Genomic DNA, 10996 nt, shown 5'->3' on the forward strand with positions numbered 1-10996 from the left:
AATATCTATGTTTACCTTCTTGGTTATCTTACTGAATAATAATTTAAGAGATGGAACACACACTCTCACACTTACACTATATATATGTGTCTGTGTATATAAATATACACACATATATCTGTGTGTGTATGTACATATATATATATATAGGCAGGCCAAAAAGGCAATGTGTTTCTGGATATCATTTTGCTAATCAGGAGCTCCTATAAATCTTTCAACATCACTCATTATTAAGTGCTTCATTCCTTTGACCAATTTTGACTTGGAACTTAACAGCCCAAGCAAATACAAGGGCATATCATTTGTAGTTGCAGACTGTGAACTCATCTGAGATCAATGCAAGCATTTTACAGTGTGGCTTTGATAGCCAAGATTACCATGATGCTTACAGTTCTACTAGATTATCTGATAGTAGTCAGAATGATGAAACAACAAGATACTGATGCATTTAAGATATTAACTATTAACCTTATTCATTATTTTTTAAAATACTTGTAGTAAAAGCTATTTGAATTAAGCTCATAGAATTCTGAAAAGCAAGACAACTGATGGCAAATAACAACTGTCTCAAACGAGGTACTATAAAACTAAGGAACCTATTGTAAAATGCACAACTGGTAAGAAATATGAAGATAATATGCTAAATTCACAAGAATAGCACAGAACTGTTTTTTTTTTTATATTTCCTTTTTCTGTTTTTTCTTTTTTTTTTTTTTACTTTTACAATTATACCTGATCAGAAAGTCCAGAATATTTCTATACACATCAGCCTTGGTTTCATTTCAGTATATATCTTTTCTACCTAAATTTATAACTACTGATATAATTGACTGTGATCAGGAAAAGTCAGGAATATTAAATACATATTAAGGAGCACATATTTTTGTCTTATTTAGTGTACAAAGTACTTCATAAATATTAATTATGTTACAAAAATAGCTTTGGGTGCGCTCACACGGTAAGCACTTTGCTAATTTTGGACAACCTTTAAGGATTGTTGATATTTCACATAACTGAGAACAAACTCTAGTGTTAGTTTAATTTGAGCCATGTTTAATTCTGATAAACAACATGTATTTCTTAAGATCACCACAAATGCTATGTAACTCATGTTAATATTTTTCTTTTAGATTTTTATGTATAGACAGGTAATTCTTATGGTGTGTTCGAATTTATTTTATAGTTATGTAATGCATGTTATATTTTAAACAAGTATTTGCACAATTTAACATTATAAATCCAGCGGTTTCAAGATGCAGGACATAAAGATTACCAATTTACAAATACTATTGAATGTTCTCTCTTTGCATGCTTTTTTAAAAAACTTTTCAGATAATCTTTACACAGAGGTGTTACAGTGCCACAAATCAAAAGGATTATTCCAGTTCCATCAGCTCAATCTACGTGCAAGATGAAGGACTCAGCTCAGGTACAAACACAAGTACCAGTTTTCTTGAGTTTGCTTTACAAAGTACAAAGAGACGAAGGTTTTGCATTGGGGTACAAAACAGATTTGCCTCTTGAGGTTAAATTCAGTGTATCATGTGTATAAAGCATCCCTTTGGCAATAGAGTTTGCAGTATCCCCACAGGACTCCACAGTATAGGTTTCATGTAGTAAAATCTATTAAGGGAATTCTCTTCTACTTGACACATATTTGCAGCTACAGTTAATGAGACACCCTTGGAAACACTTGCCTCTATGCCTATTGATAATATAGTATTTGGAAGTTTGAAGTCAACAAAAGGCACTTTCATCATTAAATAAATGTCCTCTGTATGAAGTAAGATTGCATGACCTAGATCTTGTTCAAAGCTGTTTGCTCCTCAAGGACCTGTAGGTAGTCGGGGGAACTCTGAAGTTTTGCTTTCAGTTCAAAATACTCACTCTTCCTTTGTTCCACTACAATTTTGCTGTGGTTGCCACCTATCAGTGACTTCTTGTTTTTTTTATCCTGTTGTTTCTCTGGATAGCGGATTTCAAAGCCACTGACACCTATGCTATTATACTCTTTTTTGCCTTCGAGAAAATTCTGAATAAACACGTTGGAATCCCTGCTAGGGAATAATTCATCCAGCTCGTCAATTGTGCTCAGTCTCTTCCTGGTATCCACGTGCAATAAATCTTTCTCCTTGTCGGCAACATTTCTCATAATGACTTTCTGTCCTGGGGGATCCGAAAACATGAATCCGGTTTCTGACTCTTTCAAGCCACATGTGTGGCTCTTGCTCATCTGTTCTATAGTTTGTGGAATGAAAGCTTCTGTGCTCAGTCCGTCTTTTTTATTTGTTTTGTGGTCATGCTTCCTTAGCTGCAGCTGCATGGAGCCACACTCGGGATTCCCCAAGCCTTCATGCTTCACCATGGGTTTCTTGTTGCGTCGCAGGACAAAAACAAGAAGGCAAAAAGCAACAAACACAGTTAAAATAAGGACCACTAAGATACTTAAAATTAAAATCGACAGAGGCACTGGACCACCAGGAGGACTTCGAATGGGACCCAATGGGGTAGTGAACGTAATGGCAGGCGCAGGGCTGGTGAATAGTGCAGATGGCTTATTTAAAAGTTTAGGACATAAGATTTCATTTTTGAGGGACTTCAGTTCAATGTTGGCAAACTGAACAGGTGTCTCACATTTTAGTTCTTTCACAACAATCCCATCATTCAACTTCTCCAACCACAGCTTTAAAGCCACCAAGTCACAAGTACAGTCCCATGGGTTGCCCTCTAAGTCAATCTGTGTAAGCGACTGCAGCTGATCGAGAACCCCACTGACAGGAAGGTACATGAATTTATTGTTCCTCAGGTTCAGTCTAGCAAGGGGTGCTCCAGAAAAAATGTAAACAGGCAGGCTCTTTAAAAGATTGTTGTTTAAATACAGTAACTGCAAATTTGGCATGGAGTCAAAGGTGCCTGCAAGGATTTCCTTAATCAAATTATATTCCAAATACAAATACTGCAGGTTATGAAGGCCTGAAAATATTTCAGGATAGAGTCTCTCAATCTGATTGCCATTGAGATACAGCCTGCGTAAATTAGTAAGATTGTGAAATACGTCTCCCTTAATCACTGTAATTTGATTGCTGCCTAAATGGAGCAAATCCAGTCCCTCAAACTCAGTGAAGTCTGATATGTCCACATCTTTGATGCTATTGCCATTGACATGTAGCTTCTTGGCATTTAAAGGTTTCGGTATCAATTCAGACATGGATCGTATATTTTTCTCTTGGCAGTTCACACTCAGTCCCAAATCTGAAGGATGTGTTTTGCAAAAGCAAGGTGCTGGGCAAGGTGTAAGAGGAGGCACCCTTGTTTGGTAGGACACAATCTGACTCAGATTGCGGTTGGAGAGGGCTTTGCCTGCCACAATTCCAGAGATCTTGGAAGGATTTGTTGTTTTTGGTGGTTTTGTCACTAATCTGTGTAAAGATGTTTGGGTTGTGTGACCATTAGGAGTGGTATAGCCATTTTCCAGCTGAGATGGAGGCAGAATGCGTACATCGAAATCACTGCCTGTGCCCATGGGGCATAATTCTTGCTTGTTGGTTTCTTTTAAAAGCCTCCCATATAAGTCACTGGGAGTTTCGCAGATAGCTTCTCCTATGTAAATGTTATATGGCATGTTCTCCAGCCAAGCTTTTAAAGGCAACAAATCACAGCTACAGTTCCAAGGGTTGTCTTCCAGTTGCAATTCAACAACACGACCAATGTGTTCCAGAACTCCAATATAGGGGAGCTTCTGGATTCTGTTCCCTCGTATATCCAGATGGGTCAAAGATGCGAATCGGAAAATATTATCAGGAAGGAATGAAATAAGATTGTCATTAAGAATGAGAACTTTCAGTTTGTGGAGCTTATTGAAGGCTCCTCGTTCAATATACTTGATTAAATTGTAGTCAGCCTGGAGATACTCCAAGTTCTCTATGCCAAGGAAAGTGTCAGCTCGGAGAATCTTTAATTCATTGTTGTTCAAGTGCAACTGCTTTAATGCACTGAGCCCAAGAAAGGCTCCTCCCTCAATGTTCTGCAGTTTATTATTTCCCAGATGCAAGGATACTGCGTGCGAAAAATTCAAGAATGTATTTGGATAGAGGATATTTAAAAAATTGTTTTGGAAATTGAGGTGATAAAAATTAGACCAAGGTGGTTTCAGCTGATTTGGTCTGTAGACTGAAACCTTCTCACAGTTGACATAGAGCACATTCTCAACTGACACACAGGAGCAAACATTGCAAATTTCCACTGATAAGTCAGAATCTGCATTTGTCGAAGAAAGCAGGGCAGACAAAATCAGAAAGAGCCAAAGAAACATCTTCTTGCAATCAGCAAACAACTTTATGCTTCTGAATAAAGAGAAATAATCTAAAAAATAAAAAGAAAACATGTTTTCAATGGTCATTTCTTAAAAAAATGTGTTTAAATCATACCATAGCAAACACATGGCTAAAATTATTAGCATAATATTTTTAAGGCACTCCAAACTCCAAATAGTCTCACTCAGTCAAACAATAATAACCAATAAAACTGTCATACCTTTTATTTCTATATTCATAGTTTATATACAATTTACATGTGCAGAACATACAACAAACCATAGGAAGAAAGATTATTAGTGCTGCTTAAATCTTAACAATCAGAAAAAAAAAAAAATATATATATATATATATATTGGTGTGGACCAGCAAACTCTGCCCTTAAACACAGGCCTTAAGCTTTGAATTTGTAAATCAAATAACTGACCCCAGGCCATCTAATATGCCATGTAGTTTGTACCACAAAGGTATTCAATTAGTGGATGCCTATTCTTTGGGCATCAGCTAGATACAGAAGCTGAGTAGAGAAGATATTAGAGTCAACAGTTCAATGGATGATTGGGTTGCTGTAGAGGGGAGGATTCAAACACCAAGGGAAGGTGACCTGGCAAGGGATTTGCCTAAGCTTCAGGCCCAAAGGTAAGCTCACTGCTATGAATCAATTCACTCCTGTACACTGCTGTCTTCAAAAGCACAGTTGACTCTGTGGAGTTCCAGAAAAATAACTGACTAAGGTTTAGCCACATTTTATATTCTGGCAAATAAATAGTGTATAGTTTCCTGTCAACTGTCTCCGAAAGAAGAGGGGAAAAGCCTTTTGTCTTGGGTCTCGAAGGCAGAAGAGGAACCGGCTTACTCCTGCATTGCTCACCTCATCTCCAGGTGGCCTTTCTATTCCCAGAACTGGTTCTTTTGCCTGACTGTCCTCTCATTCCTTTATTTGCCATTTTGAACCCAGTTCCAACTGACACTAATCTCCTTCACTTTAACAACAGACTGCAACTGCCGAGGAAAAGGAGTTCACCCCCTACAATCTTTGAGTACCTTTATCTGCAGGACCAAAAATGTTCAGTACAGCACATTTTTGTCCTAAAATTATCAGTTTTCAAACACCACATGTCCTTGTAATCAATAAATAAAGAATCACTTGTTGGTAGCATTTAATACTTAGCAAATTATCCGGTTGTAGCTAACTCCTTAAATACTGCATACATATACAAATACATACAACTCTTCACGGAACAGATTAAACAGAACACAGTGTATTTTACTGATGCAATAGCAATGTGAATCTTTTCCATCACAAATGGGAATCTGGCTGCAATTTCAATATGGTTACCACCAAATATTAATTAAATAAATAAAATACCCAGAAATGCACAATGAGAGAATGATGCAAAGAAAGAAGTGTCACACAGAAACTCCTTTGTTTATTCTGTCTGTGAGGAATCTGCTAGTGGTAAAACCAAACATGTCTCAAGGTAGACAATCCATTAGCCATGACCCAAGAGGATTTGCATTTTAAGTAGTTTGGATCAGGGTACAGCGGGCAATGCTGAGATGTTATTTGGCTGACATATAGATGCGTGTTTCCCCTATTCACCATGACAGCATGATTGACATTTGGAAAAAGAAGTCATAATTCTTAACTATGACATCACCTAAACCAACTTTCATTGTTAAAAGCAAAATTTCTTGATCTTTTTTGCTTTGCTATAGATGCAGCTTTCAATGGCTATTTTGGTTTAGTTGAGTCATTTGTTACTAACCACCACCTCCACCCCAAAACAAAGAAACCCAAAAGCAATCAAACTAAAAAACAAAACAAACCTCCCCAAATCAGAACAATCCAAATTCAGTAAAAAACAAGAACCAGGAGCATCAACAAATCTGAAAATGTGTAAGGAGGTACCTTTACCCCCATAATTTCTACTTTAAGTAGCACGGGAGAAAAAAGGCACAAGGACAAGCCATGAAGTTCACAGATGCAGCTCTTGTGAAACAGAAGAAGCCACAAGCAGCTGGGGGAGCAGACAAGAGAGATAAATAGCCAAGGAGAGAGAGGGAAAGAGGCACTGAAAGGGCAAGAGACCATGGAGAAGTCGAAAAAGAAAGAAAAAGAGCTCACAGAAGGGAGCTAGACAGAGGGTTAGAAGCAGTACCGAACGTATGGCAAAGAAACCTCACATTCACATACTACCAATAAAACATGCACATTTAAAAATCAAGGGGGAAAAAAAGCAAAAAAAGAAAAGAAAAAAACCACAAAGTACGAGTTGGGTACCAAGAGCCTTCTCTCAGTCTGCCAAGAGCCGTCCGTCTGCCTATCTCCTTTTCTCTCTGCCCAGCAAGATGCTGGGCTCCCATGGCCGGCCAAGACTGCACAAATCGGGGCATCCACCAGAATGCTGCGCCTGGCTCTCGGCAGAAGGAGGGGAGAGTCAGCCTGCGAGGGGCAGACCACTGGTGAGAAGGGGGTAGGGGCGATGCGCAGAGGGGGTTCCTTTGGAGCTCACTTTGGAAATCCCAGCTGGCTCGCCTCGGACTGGGGTAGGGGTGGAGGGGGTGCTCTTTAAGACCTGGTCACTGCTACCCTGGGTGCGCTACCTCGGGCTGGCAGCGAGGCTGTGAGAGGGGCCGCTAAGCGCATGCTGCAATGCTTTGCCGCATCCTGGTGCTGGGAGCCGGCGCGCAGCCCCCTCCTGGGTCCCGGGCCTGAGCAGCAGCTTCGCGGGCTGGGTGGAGGGGGCGGGGTACCGCGCGGGATGTCGCGGGGGCCTTCAGCCCCGCTGCGCACACATTTCTCCACGCGCTCCTATCCCACAAGGGACAGCTGCCGGAGTTTCAGTCGGCCTTTTCAGACCCAGGCATGCGATGGGTGAGGAAGAAGAGATGATCGTCTCAGGCAGCGAGGACGGTGGCACTAGGGCTTCACTAACCCACTTGCCACAGGCAGAGTGACCCCATAGCTCTGCTGCCGCAAGCGGCGGCCCATGCTCCCCGCTGTCATCCCCCGCTCTTCTGGCCAGCTACATAATACTGCTTTACCAAGCCAGAAATCAGCTCAACATTTAGACACATTGCAAAGTGGTGCAGCCAGAGCTCGCCCGCTTTTGCAGAGCTTTTAGAGTTACCCACCGGCTCCTCCTCTCATATTCCCAGTTTTGCCGGATGCTCCCAATCTCCAACTAGAATGCGGGCTGCTGTCCGGAGCCCCAGATCCATGTCCGTGTAGAGTGCCTACGAGTGGGTCGCAGAAAACAAAGCGCAGCCCAGCGCAGTGGCCCCGACAGCCTGAGCCACCCGTGACCAGGATACTTTCCCCGCTGCCCCCAGCCGCCTGGGGGGCAAGGATGCCAAGGACACCCAGATTCTTTCCAGTCCTCAGGGACATACGACCGCGTCGTGGACAGGCAAGTGGGAGGTGGCGGGGGCGGGTTAGCCACCACGGCCACTTTAGTCACTCAACCGTCCCCAAACCAACTAGATTCAAACTAAAAATAATAAGCTACCTGTCCTCTCTGAGCGCGCGCGCGCTTACACACACACACACACACACACACACACACACACACACAAGCAAGCGCGCGCACACGCACTCATGAGTCGAGCGGGGAAGAGGCAACGCGCGTATTGGTGCAGCTCGCACAGTCCCCGCTGGAAATTCACTCACCTCCAGAGCCTGGCGTCTTTTGCTTGGCCCGCCACGCCGCGACCAGAGCTGCAGTTTCCGAGATGGGCTCTAACTGATACGGGATGAGCTCCTCCGCACTGGCTCGTGGGTCAAACCCACAGAGCAGCCCCCGCAGGCAAGCGGGCGGGCAGCGGCGTGCGCGCGCGCACCCGGCGAGACACCGCGCGCACACCCAGCTCCTGGCACACGGGCGGCACCTTTACATACACGCGCCGAATCCCCGCCCTCGCCCCCGCCCCTCAGCACTCAGTCAGCCCTCACTCTAGACACCCAACCATTTCGACCCCCGCACATTCCTGAGACCCCCTGTTCCCCACTCAGACATCCCCACTTGATTCTTCTTTTACACACACATCAAGAAAGACGTCGCGCTTTTCTCTTGGCATCCGCCCCCTCTTTCTGCCTAAAACACCACCAGGGAGGAGAGACCCCTTTGCTCACGCACAGAGACCCCAGTCCTCTAACGCGGGCGCGCTGGTCTCCAGCCTCACTACCACATACATGCACACTCCAGTCTTTTCTTCTCCCCGTCTCCTAAGAACCAATGAACACATACACACACACGCGCGCACACACACGCGCACACACACACACACCCGGGGCGTTCCTTTGAGAGAGCAACCAAGAACCCAGGAAAAACCAAAGAAATATTGGAGAGCCTAGGGGAGAGGGTCGAGGGAGGAAGATAAGGTCGTCGAGTCTACGCTGAATTGAATAATTCCAGGATGGAGGGGGGTGAGTCAACAACAATGACATTCAAATGCAACAATCGCACTTGGATTTTGTATCACGGGTACAGTACCTTTGGCTAATTGTCACCCTGCAGAACAGAGGGCTCCGGGAATACTTCTTGGTAGCCAGCGAACCTGGATGGAGCTTTCTTGGCTTCGGCTTCCTGGGATCCAGTAGTATTCGCACTCTTTCTACCTGTCTGCTCTTAAGGGGCCGGGGGCTTTAAGGCAAAAGTGTGAGGCTTTCGCCTAAAGTGAGACTATTTAGCGGGGTTAGGAGGAGACCGGTTAATTCTCCTCACTATAGAACTCCGCGGCCTTTGGCGCAGAGCGGGTTAAACAGGACGATTTTGGAGCTGGAGGTGGGGATAGGGAATAGGTGATGGGGTGGAGGAAATAGAGGTGTGGGACTGGGAGAGATGCCGCACTCGAGACCAAAAGAAAAAAAAAATCTGCTTTGGCTACTGAGCATGCCCAGTTCCCAGCTCAAGCCCTATAAGGGAGGTATTGTGTGTGTTCCACTTCTCCGGGCTTTGGTGGTGACCGGGAGGGGACTTTGGTTGGGGAAAGGGGTGGTGAATGGGAGGCGTTAGGGGAAAGGAGGGGGGTGGGGTGGGGACAGGGTTTGAAGCTTTGGGGCTGTGCTGGAAGCACCACGAAGAAGGAAAGGGAAGGGATCCACGGGATACGTCGTGGAGACAGAGGAGAGAAAATGGACTAAGAAAAGTCACTTCAATAGCCCCTCGCCTCAGTGGCTATACCAAAGAGTCTTTAGCAGCTGAGTCTCAAATCCAGAAACTCTCAATCCAACATGTGGATTAAGGTCCCTTTTTTTCTACCCATTTGTTAGTGCTTCCACAAGCGGGTAGGAATGGTCAGGGAAAGGTGTAATGTTCAAACTAGCTTCGTGCAGATCGATAAGTTAGTTAATAAGCTTGTAGAGAAAGCAAATGAACCTGGGGAGAGCCAGGCGAGCTGAATTTGGCTGTCGTGTGTATATTTAAAATATCTGGTTTTCCTAAACCAGGAAAGGCCGAAATGTTCATTTTGCTCTCCTCCTCCCAACCTTGCTGTTTCTGTAGGTGCTTGGCTAAGAAAAACAGCACTCTTTACTCTGTGTTTGTGGGAATAAATTGGCTTTAGGTAAATAGAGCTAAGTTATAAATGGGAAGTACTGCCTTAGGACTTCACCCATTTTTTGCCACATTTCCAGTAAAACTGCCAGGCCCGTTTCTTCAAGACTCATATTCTGCCCAATTCACTGATACAAATTCCAGTGACTCTAGCCACAATAGTGTATATCCAGTATCCAGAAATGCTTTTGCTTAAAAATGAAAAATTCTTTAAGCTGAAACTAGCAATAGCATTCAAACCAGAATTTGGCAGTCTGCCTGAACTCCTACAGTTAAACATTTACCATAATTGGTTGATGCTTAAAGACCCCAAATCTAGGCAAAAATATGATGGGCAAAGGATTTATTACATTATTTGTGAATACTGACCTAACTTCTATATTGTCTGTAGTATCTATTCATATATATATATAATATATATTTATTCATTTTCATTTTTGTCACTTTATGAGGCTGCCTTCAGGTTATATTCATGTAAATGTTTGCTGGATACAGCATTTATACAGAGATGCACATGCAATATTTAAATGAATATTTAAGCAGATATGTGTGTATAAGCATATTTCTTTATGACCTTGGAAATATTGCATCTTTAATAAAGTATTCTTTCCTCACCCTTACTCCCCATGGCCTTGAAAAATTTCATCTTCTCCTTTAAAAACAATCTAGAGGGAGAAATTGAGTGGGCAGCAATGGCAAAATTTGCAATATTCAATGTGAAATCCATTATGAACCATCATTGCTTAAGGAAACACGAAAGTACCTATCTGTAACAACATATGTACATGTGCAGCCTCCTCTTAGTAAGGTGGAATGTATTTTCTCCATAAGTAACAGCTTCAGTACATTGAAAAATCCCTTTACTGTTGTACTTTTAAACAAAACAGATCCTGCTAATTAAGAACTCACATTTGCATTATATTGCATAATACAATTTGAAAGCAGTAATGGATACCAAAACAAGTTGGCATTTATTCTAAATGCAAAGGATTCAGGAAGCTACAGTATATTTCATCAGGATAGGTGAATTGTTTATCCTTTACTATAAATGTTAACAAGAGTCAATAGAATGAGCAAAAAAAAAATCTATCTGAAAATATAATGCACATTCCAAGTACTGTAATA

At 42.7% G+C, this 10996-nt stretch overlaps 1 protein-coding gene across 2 annotated transcripts; it reads right to left on the reverse strand.

Annotated features, from left to right (window-relative positions):
* Nucleotides 1-1323: 1323 nt before the first annotated feature.
* SLITRK4 (SLIT and NTRK like family member 4) lies at nt 1324-9179 on the reverse strand. Of its 2 annotated transcripts, none has more exons than XM_053581134.1 (2): nt 8810-9179; nt 1324-4362 (listed from the first exon to the last, which is right to left on the reverse strand). In XM_053581134.1, the coding sequence occupies exon 2, from the start codon at nt 4310-4312 to the stop codon at nt 1799-1801; it is 2514 nt and encodes an 837-aa protein (XP_053437109.1). In that variant the 5' UTR covers nt 4313-4362; nt 8810-9179; the 3' UTR covers nt 1324-1798. The 2 variants fall into 2 exon arrangements, with proteins under 2 accessions (XP_053437109.1, XP_053437110.1); XM_053581135.1 differs by lacking the exon at nt 8810-9179 and adding an exon at nt 7987-8075.
* Between the last annotated feature and the right edge of the window lie 1817 nt (nt 9180-10996).

This window comes from Nycticebus coucang, chromosome X, assembly GCF_027406575.1.
Source record: "Nycticebus coucang isolate mNycCou1 chromosome X, mNycCou1.pri, whole genome shotgun sequence".
Taxonomy (NCBI): Eukaryota; Metazoa; Chordata; class Mammalia; order Primates; family Lorisidae; genus Nycticebus; species Nycticebus coucang.

Bases quoted from the DNA above. Each gene is read 5' to 3' on its own strand.
- SLITRK4 (XM_053581134.1), bottom strand. From the start codon at position 4,312: ATGTTTCTTTGGCTCTTTCTGATTTTGTCTGCCCTGCTTTCTTCGACA.